Source organism: Grammomys surdaster, unplaced genomic scaffold (genome assembly GCF_004785775.1).
Source record: "Grammomys surdaster isolate TR1022 unplaced genomic scaffold, NIH_TR_1.0 133, whole genome shotgun sequence".
In the NCBI taxonomy this organism is placed as follows: domain Eukaryota; kingdom Metazoa; phylum Chordata; class Mammalia; order Rodentia; family Muridae; genus Grammomys; species Grammomys surdaster.
Genome location: NW_021604591.1, coordinates 1 through 24,348, shown reverse-complemented (window position 1 = coordinate 24,348; position 24,348 = coordinate 1). Strand labels below are relative to the sequence as shown.

Here is a 24,348-nt window from a genome sequence, read left to right as displayed (position 1 = left end):
TAATTCAGTTTTTAGAAGACTTAAGAGAAAAATTTAGATAAGACAACAGGAACAAAAGGATTCCTACTCAGTCAGATATTTTTAAAGAACCAGTAGGGACTTGAGTGCTTGGCTCCTGCCTTGGCTGGAACATGGACGGTCTCTGAATGTGTGCCTGTGTGTGTGACAGCAGATTATGAAGTATGTACTTTTTTTTTCTCAACAGTTTCTGAACCTAAAATCTAGTAGGGTTGGGAGGAGAAGACTCCAGCTGTGAGAGGTGATTGTCTTTAAGGAACTTATAGTCTTCGTCCTTTTGTTTTTCCAAGGTGGTCAATCTGTGGGGAAGAGTTGAAGAAAAAAAAAAAACCATAGAATCTTCAAGGCCTAGCAGCTTTTTTTTTTTTTTTGATTGCCATGCAAACTGGGACTGTCTCCTAGCATGCCAGTCAACTCAGTCGCCCACAACAAGAGCTAATCACTATATCTTGAGAATATTATTCTCAGTGTTTTTTCTTTTTTAAAAAATAATTTGACTTTAACTTTTTTGTTATGTGTGTTGTCTGCGTGTCTGTTCACTGTGTGTATGCTTGGTGCCTACTGAGAGCAGTGAGTGCTCTTAACTGCAGAACCTCCTCTCCTGCCTGTGCCCATTGTTTTGGAGTTCTTTGCACTGTCGTACGGGTTTTTCTAGGTCTTGGTCCTTATAAACTCCACTGAGTTAAAACTCTTAACTTATATAGTACCTGAAGATTGCCTTTGTTTAAAAGTTAAAAAAAAAATCAAACCCTCAAATAAGATTCTAATGGAGAAACTGCTCATTTATCACCAGATACTTTGTCACTTTGAGAAGTAACTAATGTGAAAGCATCAGTTCTGAGAGTCTTAACCTAATGTAATAAAGACATTATTATACCTACTTACTAGTGCAGTAATTTATAGCATGGAAAACAAAACACCAAAGGGAAATGGGGAGATGGTATTTTTCTGAGTTGGTCCTAGAGAGGCTCCAAAAGAAGGTGGCGTTTGTACTGAAGATTGAAAGGCACGTGTTTGTGTAATCTTTGGGTGGGAGGTGGGGATCTTGGCAAGCTGCAAAACTGAAAGAGAGCAAGCGTTTAAGTATGGTCACTGTTACTGCAGAGGCATGGACTGCGCTGGCCAGAGCTGGCCAGCCATGAAAATGGGCCCTGCCTTCCCAACAGTGCAGTTCCCTGTCTGACTCTGACTGAGTTTTACTTTGTTCCTTCGAGAATATTTTTCTTCAGTTGGGGTGAGTCCTGTTAAGATACATGCTGAAGAATAACTTCTCTGTGCACACCAGTAAGACTGTAAAAATGAAACCTTTTATTATGTGATTGTGAAACTAGCTTTTCCCATTACTAAGTGGCATCTTGGATTGGGTGGTTTGGGAATGTTTTTCAGGTTGAAAATATCCTCTTGCATGACCGAGGCCACTATGTCTTGTGTGACTTTGGAAGTGCCACCAACAAATTCCAGAATCCACAGGCCGAGGGAGTCAATGCAGTAGAAGATGAGATTAAGAAGTAAGCTTTTTTTCTTTCCTGGAGTTTTGTCCTTTGTCAGATAAGCACATTCATTCTCTTTTAGTTTATGGATGAAAACAGAGTGGGATGCAAATGGTGCAGGCCGGTTACCCTTTATCCCAGAGCAGACTGTTCACTGTTGGGATGTTTGATTGTACCTGACAGCTGAGGGGAGAAGACTAGCTGAAGGACTGACGCAGAAGAGTCTTAAACCCTTTCTCAAAGCTCCTATAGTCACTCTACACACTATGTTAGTGTACAGTGCCACACACCCATAAAAGGATGAGTGGTAGCTGGAGACAAGTGTGTGTTTTTACTAAACCCTAAATTGTTAGCCTCCTTCTTGTGAGGAACTCAACCACTCTCTACTGGAATTTATGGTAAACAGAATGACTAAAGCCTCTACAGTTACTGAATCAGTGACCTGACAGGAAGTCTCTTTAGATTTTGACTCATGTAGGAACCTCATGCCCACAATATTGGGTTTTCCCAAGCATAATACACTCACTGTGGCTTCTAGTAAATCATCTGTCTAGCATGTACTTGCACATGGTGATCCTCTGTCTCCTTTGTGTATCATTCAGGTAACCATGTGTGAGGCCAGACCACTTCAGTGTTTAGTAACATAAGATATTCACTTGGAACTAGTGCTTTCACTACTGTTTTCTTGAGTCAAAGATAAGAATGCTATAGTTTTAGCCTCAAAGGACCCATGGTCATGGAGCTAAAACGATGGCATGGTGCATAAGATGCTTGCCATGCAAATGTAAGGACCAGAGTTTGGATCCTTAGCACCCAGGAAAAAGTGTAGTGGGCCTGTCTATACTCCCATCACTAGGGAGCAAGCCGGACAGCTAGACTCATCCGCAAGTCTCAAGAAGTAAAGTAGAAAGCAATGGAGGAAAATCCTCAGCACCAGCTTCTGTTCTCCACATACATAGGCACATGTGAACATGCACTACATATGTCACCGCTCCCAGAAGAGAACATGTGAAATTGATACCCCAGCTGGCTCACTCTGAGAACACCCTGCTTGTGTTGCATCTGAGTCTCAGGTTAAGGGTTTACTTCTTTAAAAAGGAATCAGCAAAATACAGCATTAGACTACAATGGCTTATAGGGGAAATTTTTGTCCTCATTTGAGGAACCCCCAAAAGGGGTACTTTTACAACTTTAGTGTATCATATCTGAATACCCCAGTGCCCTAGGCATAGAAAGCCTGCCGTGAGAAGATTTGATGACATCATTGTCAAGGAGAAATTTCATTGTAGCTGCACTAATATTTAATTTGCTCTTCTGCAGATTGCTGCCCAAGAATTGGATTCTAGTAATATAAAAGAAAAATTGCTCCTCCTTGATTATAGCACTGATATATTTAATAAAACATGGATCTCTTGATTGTAGATACACAACGCTCTCCTATCGAGCCCCAGAAATGGTCAACTTGTACAGTGGCAAAATCATCACTACGAAGGCAGATATTTGGGTATGTGTCAACTAAGCCATCTGCACCCCATATGTTAGTAGGCCTTGGCTGGACTGCTGAGCTGAACCAGTCAGGAATGAGTATACAACATTGCCCAATGTTGATGATGATCCTTTTATTTTATTGTTTTATGTGTATGTGTGCCTTGCTTGCATGTATGTCTGCATACTGTGTGCATGCAGTGTCCTCAGAAAACAATATTGATTCCCCTGGAACTGGGGTTACAGATGGTTGGGAGCCTCCATGTGTGTGCTGGAAATCAAACCAGGGTCCTATGGAAGAGCAGCCAGTGCTCTTAACCACTGAGCCATCTCTCCAATCCCCTTGATGCTGATCTTGATATGAGGGGTCAGCCATGAATATGGAGGAAAAACAAATATAAAAGTAGAAACACCCACTTCAGTATGCTTTTCATGTTGTGCCAGTGCTTGTATGATATACTTGGTTCGTATGATATACTTCTAAAGAACAAACCAGTTGAAATAGTTTTCTGATCACAGATAAAAATATGACTCAGATGCTAGGTTGTCACTGTGAGTTCTGAGTTCAAGCACTGCGTAGGTGATAATACTAAATGGGTCTTGTCCGCTGGTGAATGGAGGTCGCACTGCTCTTGGCAGATCACTGGCTTTACAGTAAATAAACCATTAGTTGCAATGTGCTCTCTTATTTTTTTAGGCTCTTGGCTGTTTGTTATATAAATTATGCTATTTCACTTTGCCATTTGGGGAGAGCCAGGTGGCAATTTGTGATGGGAGCTTCACAATTCCTGATAACTCACGATATTCACAAGATATGCACTGCCTTATTAGTAAGTATTTCAAATTTCTAGTTTTATATTTTTTATTTCTAATCACTGGGAATGGATTGAAGATAAAGGGATTAAGTTCCAGGAATAAGACAGATTGCAATGACAAATCATCTGATACTGTTGGGAATAGTGGTAGCACAGCGGTATTCACCTAGAGAAGTTGGTCTTTTTGCTAGAAAATTAAAGTCCACTTCAGAACTGAGCCAGCCACACTGTGGGTCTGGTAGCTGTGCTCTGAGCAGCACGATGCTGCTGTGTTGTGCAGTGGTCAGTGTGAGAGCTCAGAGTCCAGCTGACTCGCATCACAGGACAGAACTGCTTCTCTGAGAAGCTGGAAGCTGCTCAAGTGAGCATGATTGCGGTACTGGAATGAATGTGTAATTAAGACCATAAAACTTCATGGAGCTGGGTTTTTCCTCTCATTTAGATTATCACTAGATTTTTTACAACAAGCTTCTAAATTGAGTGTCTTGTTTAAAATTTCAGAGATTTTCATTTCTTTGTGTTATTGTAGCCAGCATATGTACTAACATCCATTAACCAGATGGTACAAAAGTAAGTGTTGTATCAGAACTTGTACTAAAAAGCTAAAGAAACAGATTAAAAAAAAAAAAGTCGTCCATAAAAATTCTGGTCAAAACATTTAGTAGCTAAGTTTGAAAAAGCCTTGTAGACCATAAATCCTGAGCTGCCTGATTTGAGTCCTGGGCAGGGAATCTCCTGAGAAAAAGAGAAGTAAGATGGAGGGAGTGTCTGACCTGTGTTGAGGCCTCACCTAGTTCTCACCATCTGTAGGTTTGGTGGGGATTTATTAATTTGTTTATTTGCTTGCTTGCTTGCTTACTTATTTAGAGACAGGGTCTCACTATGTAGCTTTAGCTGTCCTGGAATTTACTGTATAGACCAAGCTAGGCTTGAACTCACAGAGATCTATGTGCCTCTACCTTCTGAGTGCTAGGATTAAAGGTATGTGCCACCAAGCCTGGCAGAACTTGTATATTTTAAAGGTCATTGTCCCTGTTTCACACAAGAGGAAGCAGAATGACTTACTCAAGCTGACAACATTCTTTTGGTTTCACTACTTTTACTTTCCACTATGACACTTTTCTCAATGAACAGGAGGATAGGGTATTTAAAGGATAGGAATGTAGCCCTTGGGGATGCCAGATTGTCTGCATAGGCAAAGCAGTGGTCTGTGCTTGCACTGCAGGTGTGGAAGGAAGTGTGGAAGGAGGTATGGGAGAACAGCTGATCTTGATGTTACTGATAGCTTTTTTTGTCTCTGGCTATTTTTTCTTTCTAACATCTGCATCAATGAATTTATGAGTGATTGTCGCACTGACACCTTTTCCACACCCCATTTATCGTGTAAACTGTTTGCAGATTCTAAACTTGTAGGTTTCAAATTCAGCCTCTTTTTTGCCTCCCCCACTCCTTTCCCCAGATTGTCCTTTTCCACTTAGTGGTATTGCCGTTTAGGCCTTGAGATAACACAGAAGATTTTCTTTGGGTCTGAAAGAGCAAGGAAAAGGAAGGCAGCAGCCATGACCTCAGCTGCATTGAGTCTCTGAATTTGTACTGCTTTCAGCAGCTGTCATGGTTCCCACCACAGTGCATACAAGCTCAGCAGATGGTGGTGTGGTGCCTTGCCCCAACTTCTCTCACCATTCTTCAGCACATCCCTCCCATGGATCATTCCTGGAAGATGTTGCCTTCTCATGTCCATTGAGTAAACTTCAGTGGCTTGTCAGTGGTCCCACAGTTAGGCCCTGATTCTTAGCATGGAGTTTAGGGTCCTTTATATTCCTTTTCTGTCCCACCCAGACACTGCCCTTTAGGCTCCTGAGCTCTTGTTTCCAGGTAGCGTTGTTCACTTTCTGGCCTTTATCTAGGCTTGCCTTTGTTAGCATTGTCCTGTCACCTAGACTGCTTCTTTCTATTCTCTCCCATGACTAACCTTTGTCCTGTCTCTTCAGCAAGGCCATTTAAGACCTCAGCCTCACAGATCTTTTCAGAACTTAGTGTCCATGTCATTCATTACTTAAGCAGTAAGCTGCCTTTACTCATTTTGCATGTATTTATGCACGTATCTCCAAGAGTAGTAAGTAAATTCATGAGTTTGGTTTGTAGACCTGGAGACAGACCCAGGGAGTGTCTGCCACCAAACTCTGAGTTCATGAAGTTTGAAGTGTGGTTGTATTTGTCAGTATTTTTTTGTTCGACAGAGATGTAATAAGGCAGGAAACCATACTCAAGGCCTTGGCACCTTCTAAGTCTTAGAATATAAAGCTGCTTATCTTTCTGTTGAGAAAGTGAGCCCCTGATATTCCAGGCACAGGGTATGAACCTCATTTGTTTTGTTAGAGCACAAGGAGTTTATTTCTTGTTTCCCTTGCTAGGAAAAGGGCTAATTGAACTGTCTGATTTTCCTGAGAATTGAAGCTTAAAACAACCCAACTTTGATAGTAGAAAAGTTTAGCTTCGTAGCTGAGTCAGCAGTTAGGATATCATGAAGTAAGCGCGTGTATGTTTGTCTTAGGGTATATGTTGGAACCAGACCCTGACAAAAGGCCGGATATTTACCAGGTTTCTTACTTCTCATTTAAACTACTCAAGAAAGAATGCCCAGTTCCAAATGTACAGGTATGTGAATGGTGCTTTTAAAAACTGACTTATCACTTCTAAAATGTTTTTATTTGTTCTTTGAGAATTTCATACATGTAACAATGCATTTTGATTATATCCATCCTGATTCCTCTTTCCAACTCCCCTAGGACCTCTCTAACCTATCCCTCTCCCAAGTTCATGTCATTTCCTTTTCTTTTTAAAAAATAATCTATTGATAGGCAGAGTCATGGTGACCTGTCCCCTGAACCTTCACCCAGCCGATACCCGGCTCTGAAGATATCTGTATTCTCCCTGAGCACCCACACTCCAGTGTCATTCCCTTCCCCACGTCCTGCCTTTCTGTGTTTATACCCCTGTGTGAATTAATTATGATTTGAGAAAAAATTTTTAAAAAAGATAAAAAAAATAATCTATTGAATCCAGTTAGTTCTGCCCATATGCCCACAGGTATGGGGCTATCTACCTGAGCACTGACTACCTACTGTTCTTACGTCTACAGAGAAAAATGACTCTCCATCAGCAGGTGTCAACTACCTGTAGTTCTTCAGTGAGATGTGGGGCCTCAGGAGTCCTTGGAATTTTGATTAACTTGATCTCAGGCAGGTCCTATGCATATAACCACAGCTGTGAAGGGTTCATGAAAATGGTGCTATTTAAAGGAAATAAATGTCATGAAATTGTTATTTTTGGGTCACTATGGGTATTAATCTCTGGATTCAATGAATATTAATGTCCTTTGTTTTATCTACTTGGGACATTGAAGCAAAGTAGCTACTATAAAGAGAATATAATTTTCCTGTGGTATTTAATTATGAAACTGAGACAATTAGACTGAACAGTAACAACCCCCACCCCCACCTCAGTGCTTGGGGATTGAGCTCTGAGTAGAGTGACCAAGTTCCACCTTCCACAGCTCACTGAGAGCGGCATGTCTTCTGTGTTTCCTAGAGCGGTGAGGTGCCTTGTTTTCCTGAGGCAAGGCTCTGTTCACCGAGCTTCTCTCTCGGGCACTTTGCTTCCTTGATGCATCTAATGCATTTGTCCAGCCTCACTTCCCTCTAGTAGGGAAATGAGAGCCAAAAGTCTTGGTAGAAGACCGCAAGTGCTACTTCCATTAGCCCTGGTCAAACTAACTATTCCTGGTTTGGAATTTTAATTTTTAAGATAGGATCCTACTGTATAGCCCAGGCTGACCTTGATTTCTTGATTCTTGTGCCTCAACCTCTCAAGTCCTGGGATTACTGACATAGGCCATCATATCTGGGCTCTGATTACTTTTTCTCTACAATGAAATCTACATTTTTTTTTCTTTCAACTTTTTAGAACTCTCCCATTCCTGCAAAGCTTCCTGAACCAGTGAAAGCCAGTGAGGCAGCTGTAAAAAAGACCCAGCCAAAGGCCAGGTAAGAAATGCCCTCAGGAGCTTGCAGTGTGCTTGGTGCTAGCTAGCTGCAGTGGGACTGCCTGCTGGGGCCTGTGTGGCTGTGAGGAGAAGGAAACCAGTTATGTCTCCCTGTGCAGAAACTGTAGAGCCTCAACAGATGTGTCTATTGTGTGGCAGTGAATGCAGGGGCTTTCTGGGATGAGGCAATGCCAGACTGTAAGGGTTCCGAGTAGAGAATTGTTCATCTATTTCCGAGCTAGTGGATAACCAGGTTCACCTCCTAGCCCTCCACATTCCTTTCTTTCCTGGCTCCAGCCATATTAGGAAAGCAGTCCATCAAGAGATCCATCCCCCTAGGTCTTAGCCAATCATACTGGAGTCACCTAGGGTCTTCCAAGAAAGGATTAAACAAGTAAAGGAAGACGCCCAAGTCAGAGGGACAGGGACAGGCCAGGAAAGCCTGGCAGGATAATTGGAAGGTACAGGTCTCACTTCAGAGAGGAAGGGGACGAGTGGGTAGATATGACCCAGACTACTATACCATTTCAGGAAGGATGGCTGAATCCTCACCCCACAGTCAGCCTGCAGAGGAGTCCCTTCCTACTGGAGACCTTGCATTTGGGATTTGGACCTGAGAGCGGTCTATAGGAAGAAAGGCTTCAGGACACTCTGGACTGGATTTTATTATTATTATTATTATTGTTGTTTTTCACACCTGTCATAGCTCAGGGTCTGTCAGACATATTTACATGGATTTCAGATGAAAAATTCTGAGGATGGCTAGGAGGTTCTCTGCCTCTTCTATTCCTACCATCCTCTCGTGGCCAGGAAATGCTAGCAACAAATATGACTGGATAACTGAGTGTTTCAAAAGATTATTTATTATTTATTTATTATTGTAAATGTACATATGCAAGCAGATTTATAAGCTCATTACTGTGGGTGCCCCTAGAGGTGAGAAGAGGACATTGGCTCCCCTGAAGCTGGAGTTGCAGAGGTTGTGAGCCACCCAGCATGAGCACTGAGAACTGAACTCTCAGCATCTCTGCACAGGCAGTACATGTTTTCATCAGTTGAACCATGACCAAAGCAACTTACAGAAGAAAGTATTTAATTTGGGCTATGGTTCCAGAGGGCTAAGAGACCTTTATGAGGAAATATGGCAGCAAGCAGCAGGCATGGTGGCTGGAACAGGATCAAGCATGAAGCAGAGAGCAACTACAAAGACGGCAAAGGCTTTAAGACTCCAAGGCCACCCCCAGTGACATACTTCCTTCAGCAAGGCCATACCTCCCAAACTGCAAACACATCACTAACTGAGGCCCAAGTGTTCACATGTATGAGACTGACAGGGACATTTCATTCAGACCACTACAGCTGGTTGGATAGTTCTGCTTTATGAAGCTCTGGGTCCCAGGTTTCTTCATGGTTCTCACTCTCCCACCTTACAACATAATCATGACCTTATAGTTTAATATGGCAGCATCTATATTCAAAGCAGCAAAATCAAGGAGTAGTCAAAGAGACCATTATCTCTTAAGGCTCCTAGAAAGTACCAGTCAGTCATCTGCTCTGTTCTGTATGCAGCCAGAGCTTGTTGCTTGACTCTCTCAGGTTACAAAAGAGTCTATGCTCTGTGAGATGTGAGTCTATGCAGATGACTGTGTGGCCAACCAACAATTTATTATCGTGGAAAACAAAAGCTTGTGTATTTGAGAAGTAGCGTTCCTATCACAGTCCTATCACAAAGTTTGCGTATTCCCTCCAGTTGTCCTGTTTGGTTCACTCTTCTGCATGATTTTTACTATAAAGAGCTCCCCTACCTTTTAAAAAGATTTATTTTTGTTTATGTATATATGTCTATGCAGTGGTATATCCATGTGATTGCAGGTGCCCACAGAGGTCTGGCGAGATTATTAGATCCCCTGGAGTTGGAGTTATAGGCTGTTGTGAGTTACTCTGTGAAGATGCTGGCAACTGAACTCAGGTGGTTTGGAAGAGTAGCAAGCAGTCTGAACTACTGAGCCTTCTCTCCAGCTCCTAGAGAATCCATTATAACAGCTAGTTTTAACTAAGTTCTGTCTGTGTGTGAAAAACCACTGCCCCAGCCATTACCCAGAGTATATTTTGGAAATCCTATGTTTGTTAAACGAGTATACAGGCGAAGTCAGTTTGAGGAAGTATTTCCTATTCAAGAGTCTCTTCAGCAGTCACTCCGCACATGGACAGTGGACAGAAATCATCTGTTTATAGACTTTGGTCAGTGTGTCTAGAACTTACTTGTCCACAAAGCAACTTTTTAATCCTTTTATTGGGGTATTTAGTAGCATTTTTTTACTGAGTATAAAAGAATTATTACTATGAAAAAAAAGTTTTTTCATTTCCCTCTAACTTCTTCAGTGAACTTACTTGTCATTCCAGAGTATATTATTCAGGGGCCTGGGACTGGGGAGATAGCGCAATCATTATTTTTTTCAATTTTTTTAATTGAAAATTCATACAATATATTCTGGTCTCAGTGTCCCCTCCCCCCACCTACTCTCTGATCTTTTCCACTTCCCTGTCCATCCAACTCCACAACTTCTCCCTCTCGCTCTCTGAAATAAAAATTGGCAAGTAAAAGAAAAAAAAAGAAAACTGAGAAAGCACAAGAAACACACACAGACACACAAAACACAACTAACACAAATTAGAAACCATAATATATAATTATATTTTTATTAAAATTAAATTCATTAAAATTAAAATATATTGATATATAATTAATTATATATAGTTAGTCAATAATAAAAATATAATTAATATATAAGCAAAAGACCAGTAAGATTTAACAAAATATGCCCAAACAAAGCAATATGAGACCAAAAAAAAAAAAAAAAAACTAGAAAAAACGCCATTAACTTCATTTTGTGTTGGTTATCTTCTGGGCCTTGATGCCTACCCTTCGATGTAGTTTATATGCTCAGTGAGACTTCATTGGAGAAAACTTTTTCTTTGCAAGTGGTTGTTAGTTGGAGATGGTGTCTTGGTTACGGATGGGATATCATGTCCACTTCCCTATATCAGTGCTAGGACTCCGTCTGCTTGAATCTGTGCAGAGTACACAGACTGTGTATGATTGTCAGTCCTGTTGTGTTTCCTTGGTGCCCTCCACCCCTTCTGACTCTTAGAATCTTTCTACCTCCTCTGCTTCCTGAGCCCTGAGGTTAGGGGTTTGGTGAAGACATCCCATTTAGGGCTGAATGTCCCAAAGTTATACTCTCTACACATTGTCCGGTTGTGGGTCTCTGTATTAGTTCCCATCTACTGCACCAAGAGGCAACTTCTCTGATGATGGCTGAGCAAGACACTGGTCTAGGATATAGCAGAAAATGTCACTAGAAGTCATTTTATAGCTGTGTTCCTTTAATAGAATAATAAATAGTACTTGTTTTCCACTAGGCCATGGCCTATCAAGTCTCAGGTTCTTGGCCACCTGAGCAGTGTCAGGCATGGGTTCTGTCTCATGGAGTGGACCTTACATCCAATCAGATATTGGCTGGTTACTCCCACAGTGTTTGTGCTGCTGTTGTACCATCATGCTATGCAGGGAGGTCACTGTTGCAAATCGTAGGGTTGGTGTTCATGAGCTCCCTTAGTTTGTGCTTGTCTTAAAATGTCCTTATTTGGGGCTGGGGAGATGGCCTTGTGAGTAATTATTACTTGCCAGAACCCATGTAAAGCTGCATGCAGTAGGGCATGTTTGTAATCCTAGCATGCCTCAGCCGGGAGATGAGAGGCAGACATAGGAGAATTGCAGGAAGTTGACAGACCTAGCCTGGTACATGCAGTGTTGACAAGGAAAACCCTGTCTCAAACTAGATAAAAGATGAGAAACACCACCTAAAGTTGTCCTCTGACCTCCACATGTGCATCATGACACTTGCATGTCTCCCCTCACAAATGACTTGAATCTTCATTGCTTTTCAAGATCGCTTTACTGAGCATGGTAATTTTGGTTGAGAGTTATGTGCTTTCAGGGTTTGGAATGTATCATTCTGTGCTTTCTTGGCTTTAAGGTTGCTGATGAGAGATATGTGATTTTGATGTGCTTGCCTTTGTAGGTGAATTGGCATTTGGGAAAGTGTTGATTAAGCCAATCTGAATGTTTTGAAGGAGTGTTAAGGGCAAGCATTTTGTGTTCTACATATCCCTTCTATTTTCCCACATTTTAACAGCAGTTTTGTTTTTCTTTTTCTAGACTGACAGATCCCATTCCCACCACAGAGACTTCAATTGCACCCCGCCAGAGGCCTAAAGCTGGGCAGACTCAGCCAAACCCAGGAATCCTTCCCATTCAGCCAGCCCTGACTCCTCGAAAGAGGGCCACTGTTCAGCCCCTACCTCAGGCTGCAGGTCAGTAACTGGTTTGCAGCTTGGTCCAGTGCTGCTTGATGGTAGTGTTAGAAGGCACAGCCTAAAGAATAATGCACTGAGCTGCCTCTGAATGTGTATGGCCAGTGGCTGCACAAGGAGGAACTTCTTTCTGTTCTCAGATGAATCTCCAAGACCTCTGAAGCCTGTTCTCTGCATTTATTTTCTTATTGGACCTCTGCTCCATCCACTCTACCCTATTTGCCTTACATATTTCTCCTTGCTGTTAAAGAAACAAGGTTTACTTATTTTTGATAAGAATATTATTTTATTAATGCTGTGTTCATTAGAATACTTATCATCCTTTGTGTTCTAGTGTACTGTTGTAACAAGATGAGTGAGCTTTGTTTCCTAAAGGGGATTGATCCAACACAACAAGTCACAGACCACAGCTATCACATTTCTTTTTTTTTTTTTTTTTTCTCGAGACAGGGTTTCTCTGTGTAGCCCTGGCTGTCCTGGAACTCACTTTGTAGAGCAGGCTGGCCTCGAACTCAGAAATCCGCCTGCCTCTAGCTATCACATTTCTTACTAGGAACAATTTCTGATAAATTTGGTGGCCGTCTATATTAGAGCCAGGCATGCAGATGCTAGTTGTGTAAACTACTCATAAATATCAAAGAATGCTTTTGCCATGGCACACAAGCTGGCACACAGATTATGTTTAGTTTCAGTTGTCAGCTTTGTGTAAGGGGAACAAGAGGTGGTGACTGGCGAGCTAGGTGCCTGAATGAGATGGTGGATGAGGGAAACCCTCTGCAGGAGGCAGGTACTGAAGTTTACAGTTCCACCTGGCTTTGAAATTTAGGAAGCACGTGATTTGGCAAGAAGTGGAAAGCTGTTCCAAGTAGAACATCACAGATGGCAAAATAGTGAAGAACAGACAAAGCTTGGGACAGTCTGCCTACTTCTGCCATTTCTTGTGTGGCAAATCACAAAGCCTTTTTTAATAAGGTTTCATTGTGTAGCCCTGTCTGTCCTCAAACTCACAGAGATCCACCTGCCTCTCCTCCCGAGTGCTGGAATTAAAGGTGTACACCACCACTGCCAGGCTTCAGAAAACCATTTTTGTCTGGTAGAGTTTTGAGCCCTTACATGGAGTTTATTTTCATTGCAGGACCCAGCAATCCGCCTGGACTTCTAGCCAGTGTTTCCCAACCTAAAGCCCAAGCCACACCCAGTCAACCTCTTCAGTCATCTCAACCCAAGCAGCCACAAGCTCCAGCCACCCCACAGCAGACACCGGCTACCCAGACCCAAGGTCTGCCCAACCAGGCCCAGGCCACTCCCCAGCACCAGCAGCAGCTCCTCCTCAAGCAACAGCAGCAACAGCAGCAACAGCCACAGCAGCCTACAGCACCACCACAGCCAGCAGGCACCTTTTACCAGCAGCAGCAGCAGCAGCAACAGCAACAGCAGCAGCAGGCTCAGACTCAGCAGGTGAGGAGCTCTATGTGACCCTTGCTTTGTACAGTGGAATATTAGTATTGAAAGGCCTGCTAGGTGCAGGTGTCTTCCTTCGGAAGTGCTAGGATGGCCAAGAGTCACTGACCAATAAATGTGTTATCACTTCTCATAGATGTAGAAACTGAAGTATCAAAGTATGGTTAATAACTCTCAGAACTTGTCCTCAAGCCTTGGGGAATTCACCCCAACTTAGCATCCTTAACTAACAGAGCTACTTTCTAAGGAGATACAGGGGGGGAATAACAGTGATGTCCTGTTAACACATAATATCTAGTAGTATCAAACTGTTTCAGATGTTGCATAGTTTAAGTTTGCTTGGTTGGATCAGGAGCCAAACAAGGTTCATGTACTCTATTTAGTTGGGATATATTATCTTTCATTATTTTTTACATAATTTTTAACTTTGAACATATATATTTTATGATTGATTTCTTTTTTAAAAAAAATGTGTATCTGTGTCTGTATGAGTGTATACATACATATATATTTGGGTACATATACCTGTGAACACTCAGAGGCAAGAAGAGCAATGGACCAACTCTAAATGGAATTTAGAATTACAGATATTTGCAGGATACCTGGCTTGTTACATGTGTGCTGGGATCTGAACTCCAGCAAGCACTCATAACCACTGGGCCAACTCTCGAGCCACAGGGAGAGAGATTGATATATCTTTTACATCATTTTATCTCCTCTGCCATTTTATTTATTTATTTATTTATTTATTTATTTATTTATTTATTTATTTAAAGAAACTGAATTTCTTGTTCTTTAATATTTTTCATATTATGAACTTGGCTTGGTTACCATTTGGTATATTTCACCACTCACAATATTTGTCTGTCTGTCTGTGTATGTATATTTGAGCCCATGCTCTATGGCGTGCATGTAAAGGTCAAAGGATACCTTTCAGGCATCTGTTCTATCTTACCATGTGGACTCCAGGGCTAAAACTCAGGTGGTGGACTTGGCTACAAATGCCTTTAGTTGCTGAGCTCTCTCAGCAGACCTAAACTGGTGCTTTCCAGAGATAGGCTCAGTATCAGTTCAGTCTGGAGTTCTTTGCTCTTCCTGTTCATTCTGATGGGTGGCCAGTGTTGTCTTTAACCACCAGTGGGCTTAGGTATTGTCTGTTTCATTGTTTTTTTTTTTATTTTGTTTTGTTTTGTTTGTTTCAATTTTTCTCTTCTCTTTGGCTTGCTAACCATTGCTGATATTTTCCAAGTCTTTAAACCTACTTTGGGTAGCGAAATCCTACTCTCAAGTTGGCCCTGGGTATCAGACTCAGCTTCTCAGGCTGCTTGGCTGCAGGTGCCTTTGCCCACTGAGCCATCTTACCAGCCTATGTAGAGTTGTTTTTATCATCTTAGTGTAGTTACCCTGAGTTCCTGTTTGTACAGAAGAGGGTGAGAAAGATGTGAGGTCTTGTCCTTATTTACCAGTGTTCATTCAGAGGTAACAGTGAGTGTGTTACTTAAGTTTATGGATTTGTATATTTTAGTTCCTTTAAATTGGCTTCTGGGCCCCTTGGCTGTAACTCGTGATCAGTGATTTCTCTGCATTGAGAGTACTAACTGCCCATGACCATTCTGCTCTTAACTTAGTCATCCATTTCTCTAGAGATCAGATTGTTTTTAATGAGAATGATATTTAGAAACAACAGTTGGCCCTAAAAATAATTACTTGCTAATGGGTAGTATTGATAATTGTTTCTAGGCCTTTTTAGTAGATGCTTAGAAATGTGTTTCTTTTATTAGAAAACATACATGAGTTCAGATTTATATATCTAATTCAGACTTGTAATTATAAGGGTTTTTTTTTAAATTCTTGAATTTTATTGTTTCTATTATCTAAAGGTCTTTTTGTTGTTGGTTTTAAAATGTCAAAAGCCCAAGCCCAGCTCAGTGTCTCTCTCCTTGCTGCCTTTGGATCAAAACAGCCCAGCTGACCTTGAACTCTTGGTAGTCATCCTGCCTCAGTCTTCTGGATCTGGGGATTATAAGCATGCACCATCATACCTGGCAACCCTTAAATATTAAGCACATTATTTTCTGTGGAGTTTAGCTGCCAGTTGGATACACAGACTATTGACTTCATTTTAATTTTGCTTCCTGCATTTTGGATCAGTTTTGTTTTATGAATGTGTAAAATAATCAGTTTTAAAGTTAGATCTACAAACTTCTGTCTTCTCATTCTTGCAAAGATATACTCTTAATTCCTGTTTTCTTCTTTAGAATGTCCCTTTGTCACCCTTAAGGACAGACCATAGCCCTTTGAGATCCCTGTAGGTGGGTCTGGGTTATTGCTGTTGTAAACAGGCAGTTATACATGTACATATTGTTTTTGCTGGCCTTTTAATTTTGCCCTAGTATACACATGCTATCCAGGCTTATCCTAACTCAGTGAGGTTTGTAAAACAGTATCCTCACTTTTATTAGCATATTCTTGTTTCAAGCTTTGTTAGTGTACCTAGCATGTACGTCCAAGCAGTGTGGATTAGAAAGACATAAAAGAAATGCCAGGAAGATGCATATAGGGTTCATTTTAAGCCCCTGCCACTTGGGAAGCTAAGTCAGCAGGGTTACTTAAGTCCACAGGTTTTTGGAATGATCCTTGGCAATGTAATAAGACCCTACAAAAAGCACAGAATAATAAGAGTATTTGAAGGTGGCAGAATTTCATAAAGGTAGATGTGTTGGGGAGTTCAGATAGGATAGACATGGTTGGTTAACATTTTAGTTGCTCTTTTCAGTCTCATCTCTGAGGCATTCTAGTCATGCCGGGAAATATTTGATTCTTGACTGCTTCAAAATCCTTTGTAAGAAGGATTTCTTCTGCATGGGCGATTTTCTCACTTCTGTTCACCCCTAGTCTCAGATCACTTGAGTTAAATCTGGTAGTTTCCCTGGGACTGTGCCTGGAAAGCAGTCTGCTGCAGTGGGAAGGGCCTGTAGTGCAAATGTTGCTGGTATTAATTCTAATGCCTTGAGTCCTGCCCTGAACTCCTTGGGCCAGCTACTGTGCTTTTGCTGGGCCTTCCCTTTGGCTTCAGTGTCATCTTTATAGTTATTGAGACATTAGTCTTTTGTGAATGTGGCTCTGTGATAGGCTTGCATTCACCTCCTCATTTCTTGCCACTCTCCTGTACAGTTTCAGGCAGTACACCCAGCAGCCCAGCAACCAGTCACTGCTCAGTTCCCTGTGGTGTCCCAGGGAGGCTCTCAGCAACAACTGATGCAGAACTTCTACCAGCAGCAGCAACAACAGCAGCAGCAGCAACAGCTGATGGCTCAGCAGGCTGCCCTACAGCAGAAGACTGCTGTGGTAGTCCCACAGCCTCAGGCACAGCCAGCCTCAGCCCCACAGGCAGCCGCTGCCCAGGAGCCTGCGGTAAGACTGAAGAGGAGCGATGGGGGATGCTGGGAAGGGAAGGAAAGAGGTGGCAGCAGCCTCAGGGGCTCTGAGCTAGGGTAAGGTTGTTCTACCCTTGTGATTAGAGGGTTTCAGTTTTTTCTTGACAGTTCCAAGTGTAAAGTATTCTGTAGAAAGCAGAGATTGAAAGAATATTTTTACACTACTTATGAAAAGGAACCTTCTTGCTTTTCACATGGAAGTTACTTTGGAAAAAGAGGTTCCTTGTCTTATCAGTGTCACTGCTGAACAGCCAGGGACTTGGGAGCAGAGCTGTTTTCTGTTCCTTCTTCAGGGACAGTTTGATTTGTTGTGCCCATGCTGTGTCTGGAGGTTCAGGTAGTATCTTAGTCAATGTTCTATTGCTATGAAGAGACACCATGACCATGTCAATTCTTAAAAAAGAAAGCCATTTACTTGGAGGTGGCTTACAGTTCATAGGTTTAGTCCATTATCACCATGGTAGAGAACATGGTGACACACAAGCAGACACGGCACTGGAGCGGTAACTGTGAGTTCTATATCTGCAGCCACAGTAACAAGAAAAGAGAGGCTTTGGGCCTGGCTTGAGCTTTTAAACTTCAAAGCCTGCTTCCAGTGACACACTTCTTCCAACAAGGCCACATCTCCTCTAACAAGGCCACACTTCCTAATCTCTCTCAAATAGGGCCACTCCCTGATGACCAAGCCTGCAAGTATATGAGCTATGGAGGCCATTCTCACTGAAACCACCACAGGTGGCCCCACCTTTACCCTGAAATTCTGAGACCATTTTGTTTGTCCTTCATCCTAAATGACCTTGCTAAGCATATGGTTTGAGTTTGCCATGCAGTAATCGTCAAAGGACTGCTTGCCTGGGACTATATACCATGGGATAACCGCTATTCTTCAGAGCATCCTGAAACTGGAGTCATCTTGTCAGTTTAGAGATTGAGTCTATTTTCAGATACTGACTGAATGTGGCAGCAGACCCCAATTCCAACTATTCCCTTTAGTTTCAGCAAATCTCAGACTCTCTTGCTTGTTCTTTAGTAAGTGACCTGTCTTCTATACTCAGATTTCTGAATGAGAGTAATAAAAACTTTGCTGTTCTCATCAAAAGCCATTTTGAATACCTAGCCAGTGGTGTTTATATATCCAGCTATTCTCATTCTCAAGGAGACCCAACATCTAAACTATCTTTCTGAGGATTCATTTCTAGCAGAGAAATGAATTGGCCCATCCTCAGCCAGAAAACCTGTAGGCCTTCAAAAGGAAACCGTGTTGTAGGTAGATTGTCTTCTTTCAGTTTTCTGAGTGTTGTGCTTAGTGTGTTTACATGTTTGTTTCTGAATCAACTCAGTCTCCTGTAGGAATATGGTAGAGAACCATTATTTGTACTTTTGACCTAAAATAAACTTTGTGATAATAGAAAAAGTTTTGAAAACTATTATATGAAATAACTAGAGGAAATCTTAAATATTCAGTTTACTCTTCTTATTGTGGAATTAGAACCTGGGATCTAAACTAGAAAATCGCTACCTAAGATATACAGAAGGACTGTACTAGAGGTGGGGCAAGGAGCAAGAACTCTGAGCTGTGTTTGGGGATGGTGATAGCAGATGCTTTTCTAGGGTGGTGAGATGTTCCATCACCATGGAAGATACTTCTTAAGAGGTTCTTCTCTGCTTTTTCCCAGACAAAGTGTCTACTGTCTTGGGAATGAACCCTTAGCCTTCTCATGGGTCTTGGATGAGCCAACACTGAGCCCTGTGCCCTGGATGGTGGGTATGGGACACAAGGTGGAAGCCAACTGCCTAGTAGGAACCAGAGAGCTGTCCAACTTGGACCTGCTTTATCTTGCTGTCTCATGGTAGGGCTTATCTAGAGAAGTAAGCAAGTGAACAGCAAACAGGTTTGGCAAGGAAAGCTGTCTGTCCTCCCCTTGATGACCTATATAGGCAAGCAAAAACATGCCCACTAGGTAGTGTTGACACAGCTTGCTGCTCCTGCAGAACCCCCAGTTTCAGTTCCCCATACCTGTGTTGGGAAGCTGTCTAAAACTTCAGTTCCAAAAGGGTCCCATGTCTCTGGTCTCCTTGAGTACCTGCGCTCATGTGCAGTTACACAGGCACACATACATGCACAAACACAGGCACATGTGCGCACACACACAAAATAAAATAAAATAATTAAAAAAATAATAATAAAATAAATATTTAATATTTATTTTTAAATAATAAAATAAATAATTTTTTAAAAGAAGAGCTTTTAACAAAATAGACAGCAGACTGTCTTTTTACTTTCTCCTATGGTATACTCCTACTTCCTGCCCCTTTTTAAAAATTTAATTTAATTTCTTAATTTTGAGACTGTCTCACTGTGTAGCCCAGGCTGGCCTGGAACTGGCTATGTAGACCAGTTTGGCTTTGACTTTACAGAGATCTGCCTGTCTCTGCCTCCTAAACACAGACTAAAGGTGTATGTCACCTCCATGATTTCTTGACTCTCTGCCCCTTTCTAATTCTGGCTGTGGAGGAGGCTCTACTTCCAAGTGGTCTTAAGATCTTGGTTGGCCAGTCAGCCTCAATGAACTGAAGATCCTCTCTCTCTCCTAAGTGAGAGTACTGGAATTTATTCTGTAGGGTCCATTGCCACTTGTTTTCTTTGATTCCTAGTGCCCATAAAACCTGCCTTGAGAGGTTGCTGTAGGAGCAACTGGTGGGCAGAGCTGCTATGTATTTCTGGTTGAGTGTTCCTTGTTCAAAATACTTAGGACCAAAAAGTACCTTAGAGTTTGACATCTTTGTATTCCTAAGGATATATTTTGAGGGTGAAATCCAAATCTACACACAGAATTAATTTATTTCCTAAGTACTTGTGCAATGAAATAATTATATATTATATTTTGCCTTTTGGCTGTAACCTGATACATGAATTTTTCACATGTGGTATCATGTCAGTGCTCAAAAGTGACGATTTTTGGAGGCTTAAGGATTTCAGGGATTCAGATTGGAGATGATCAGCTTTTGCTGTCTTGGAGATGTGGCTCAGTGGTTCTTTGATCATTTGTCAGAGGAGGAATCCTCCTGCTAGAGGTTCTGTTATGTGTGCTGCACATGAAGGATAGGTAAGAGAAGTGACAGTGTTCTCTAAATAGTATGGCTGCTACTTCACAGAGTCCATTGTATTGGTGATGTACCCTTTCCAATTTGACAAGCCAGTCCATGCTGACCCCTGTGGATACTGGCATTCAGGTGGCTTTTCTGATACAGCTCTGGACCCCAAAAGAAGACGCAGTGCCAGCGCCCTGACCTTCACAGAGCTCTCTGCTCCCCAGTGGTCTGTGTTACCCTTCCTGGCTTAGTTTGGTTGACAGTAGAGCCTTGTAGGTCTGCTGACATTCATCTTGTTGGTGGAATAGTTGGCATACAGAACGGGTAGGTAGAGTGCCTTGAAAACCATCCCAACTCCTGAGGGCATCAGGAAGACAGTCTCCCCTGCTGTAAGCATCCTGGCTCATCAAGATCATGTTCTGCTTTCTTAAATTCTTTTTCTCTACTTCAGCAACACAACATAGGAACTGAGCTTCAATGTAGAGAGGTAGCTCTCACATGAGTAGAGGGATTGGAGGGAAGGGATAGTTAAATCCCTGAAGGATTCAGTATTTGCTCATTTTATTTCCAGATTGCCAAAAGTAAGGAAAGGGCTTAGGTGTGTCTTTCTGGATGGTTTTTAAATTACTTAGCTTGATAAGAGGTGGCTTATGCTAGGGACCACTTACATGGTCACAACTACATTGCTGCTTGTTTCTTGTTCTGTGAACCACTTCTCAAGAGTCCTTCAGTTAACTCAGGCATCATTAAGGATTTTCTTCTATCTCACTGTATTTTCTGCTGATCTTCAGTGCCATTTTCTTAATGAAAATTGGAGCAGGCAAATTGCATCAAACTAGTGTTGCCCTTTTCCCATGGGGTTGAAACAATTAGTTTCTTGTGAATCCATCCCACCAGTGAAGTGAAGACCTTTAACAAAATAAAAAAAGAGCTGCCATGTTTCACGCTGGGATTGTCTGACTTACTCTACTAAGTGTAGGAAGGAATCCAAACTCTCAGCAGAAACTGTTTTGCTCCAAAGCATCTTGGCTGGAGTGTGTCTTGTCTTCTAGCTGCAGTAGAAGGCAGAGTCTACTGTCTGTCTTGTGGAAGCATCCCTGAGGAGGGGCTGTTTGTTTTCATCAGTCCTTTAAGATGCCTCCCAGGTCTTTTAGGGCTGGGAATAGCTTTTGTGGTCTTGGGCTGGTAGCTGTGTTACATCTGGTTGATATGTATATTGAAGCTAATGGAAACTGAGTATGTATAAGAACCAGGCAAGGCCTTGGTGGTGTCAGTCTCCATTGCACCTCAGATGGCTGTCGCCTTTCTTTCTGGCTTTGATAACCTTAGCCATTCAAATCTTACAAGAACAAATGGAGTATTATTATACCTGGGTGTTGATTTGTTTTTCTTTTCCATTTCTTTCTCCTCCTTTTTTTCCACTCATAATGAAGCTTTGCATTTCTCTCTCCCTAGCAGATTCAAGCCTCAGCGAGACAACAGCCAAAAGTTCAGACAACTCCACCTCCAACCATCCAGGGACAGAAAGTTGGATCTCTCACTCCTCCATCTTCCCCCAAAACCCAACGTGCTGGGCACAGAAGGATTCTCAGTGATGTAACCCACAGTGCAGTCTTTGGGGTTCCTGCCAGCAAATCAACCCAGCTGCTTCAGGCAGCTGCAGCTGAGGCCAGTCTCAATAAATCTAAGTATGTTTGTTCTTACCATGTGGACAAGGTCTGCTCTGGGTTACTACCATATGATTGTTTGCATAAGCTTGTGGAGATGTGATAGTAAGCACGTGCCAGTACATGTCTGTATTTAGTAAGAGACCACAGTGTATGCACTGTCCAGATCATAAGACTCAGTTTCCATTCTCCCATCTGTTCTGTGCTCAGTCTTAATTCTCCCTTACTGACGATTATACTTTGGACATTCAACACTTAGAAGGTGTTGTCTCAGCAAGCATTGTCTGCACAGGTGACTTGGCTCATTGTGACCTTTGGAACTGCTGCTTCCCTGTCCCAGAGGGAGCATGCTTTGACTCCTTAGGTTTGTGTGAGGTGTTGCTCTTTCCTCTCGTGAAGTACTTTGTCTAGGGACTTTCTTCTTACAACCATAAATCACACTGTTTTAGCATGAAATATTTGTGTGTTTGGCCAGCCTTCATGAACCTGATAAGTTGCTGGTTCTCTGCTTCACGTATAGTCAGTCTTATTGACCATTGTGACCATTGTGACCATTGTGACATCTGACCATTGTGTCAGTGTAATTTTAGATCCATAGCTTCCTTGAAACCATGTCATCTAAGGTTAATCATATTTAAGTCAAGAAAGGCTGAAAGAAAAATGGGTGATGTAAACATACAAAGTAGTGGTACATGTTTGTTTGTTTGTTTGTTTGTTTGTTTGTTTAGTGATAGAACGCTTCTGCCATTGAACAATGTTCTGAACATGGGATGATAGCTTAGTACTACCTGGATCCTGGAAGGTCAGAGGCAGCCAAGAAAAGGGGATTGATTATATTTGCTTGACACACAGGCTTCAGCATAGCTTGCTGTAGATCCTAACCTGAAGGGCCTTGCAAAAGACAGGCAAGCTGCAAGATTTCTTGAGAGCTGAAGTGAAGGAGACAGCATTTGTAAAGACTAAGCTTTCCAGATTTGTGGGAAATCCTTTAGGAAAACACTGGGAAATTATGGTTTAACTGAGAAAAGAGCTGATACCATAATGAAGAGAAAATCATTTGGGTCCTTTGGCCTTGTTTAACTTTCTTTCCCTTCACCCTCGGGGTGCGCACCTTCCCAGGTCTGCAACCACCACTCCCTCAGGCTCTCCACGGACTTCACAGCAGAATGTCTCTAATGCTTCAGAAGGCTCCACATGGAATCCTTTTGATGACGACAACTTCTCCAAACTCACAGCTGAAGAGCTGCTGAACAAGGACTTTGCCAAGCTTGGGGAAGGTGAGCAAGCTGAGTCTTCTGTGCTTCATAGTTGTCAGTCAGCAGAGGATAAACTGGAATATGTCTGTGTCTTAGCTGTAGAGGGGTATGCTTGGCAAAGGTCAGCACGGACCATCTTGAAAAGGATTGGTTTGGGGGTCTGCAGACTGTTTTTTATTTTTGCCAGAGTATTGATTTTTTCTTTCTTTCTTGAATGCTGACCAACTTTGAGAGACAGCAGAGAGTATGTAATCATAGAAGGAAAAACTTTGGAAGGATTTAGTAGCATTAACAGGGATAATTGTGTTAAGCTGAGTAGTGGATTGCTTGGAGAAGGGTGAATGTCCCCCTCATCCTCAGGGGCTTGCTCTAGAAATAGTGGTTAAGGGTGTGCCTCACAGGATGCGCGGGTCCTGATCACAGGTCTGTGTGGTTGTTGACTGAGCATAGAAAGGAGATACTTTCCATAAAAAATGAGGTTCTATCCAAAATAAATAACCCATAACCTAATTTGGAAGGCAAGATATACAGACATCCACACAGACCTAGGAACTCTCACAGACACCTGGGAGCTCTCTCCACTCTTCAACTGGAAAACACCCTTCATGTACTCAAAGCACAGGGCAAAAGAATGATCAGAACCAGTGAATATAGGAACCGCTTTACCTAACTAACAGAAGCGCATCTCAACCTTGTGGGGGGTCAAACAACCCTTCCATGAGAGTTGCATATCAGATATTGACACTATGACTCATAAGAGTATAAAAATTATAGTTATGATGTAGCAATGAAAATAATTTTATGATTGGGGGTCACCACCACAACATGTGGAACTGTATTAAAGGGTTGCAGCATTAGGAAGGTTGAGAACCACTGCATTTCGGTGGTGTTTTACATATATACTTTCCTACCATTTAATTTTACTTCATTTTGAGACAGAATCTCACTGTACAGCCCTGGCTGGTCCAGAACTTCTGTGTAGACCAGGTTGGACTTAAATACACAGAGATCTACCTGCCTTTTTGCCTTCCAAGTGCTGGGATTAAAGTTGTAGACCATGCTGGGCTAGTTCAGCCTTTTTAAGTAGAAGACAGCACAGGATTTGACTTTCTTTAATGTCATTTTTATTGTTATCTCTGCCACTTCTTATTCTGTTATGTAAACAGAAGTTTCTTCTTGCATTATTGAAAATTAGTATGTTTGT

The 24,348-nt window shown here is 42.0% G+C and overlaps 1 protein-coding gene across 1 annotated transcript in view; it reads left to right on the top strand.

Moving 5' to 3' along the window:
• The window catches only part of Aak1 (AP2 associated kinase 1), a gene marked incomplete at its 3' end in the record, with an annotated part of 115,541 nt that extends 92,291 nt beyond the window's left edge, over positions 1–23,250 (top strand). Inside the window, exons 6-15 of the mRNA XM_028762501.1 lie at positions 1,405–1,526; positions 2,931–3,012; positions 3,691–3,823; positions 6,363–6,466; positions 7,775–7,854; positions 12,076–12,230; positions 13,366–13,688; positions 16,866–17,105; positions 21,677–21,909; positions 23,008–23,250. Coding sequence (XP_028618334.1) covers positions 1,405–1,526; positions 2,931–3,012; positions 3,691–3,823; positions 6,363–6,466; positions 7,775–7,854; positions 12,076–12,230; positions 13,366–13,688; positions 16,866–17,105; positions 21,677–21,909; positions 23,008–23,250 — 1,715 coding nt within the window. The remainder of the gene's footprint in view (positions 1–1,404; positions 1,527–2,930; positions 3,013–3,690; positions 3,824–6,362; positions 6,467–7,774; positions 7,855–12,075; positions 12,231–13,365; positions 13,689–16,865; positions 17,106–21,676; positions 21,910–23,007) is intronic.
• Positions 23,251–24,348: the final 1,098 nt, after the last annotated feature.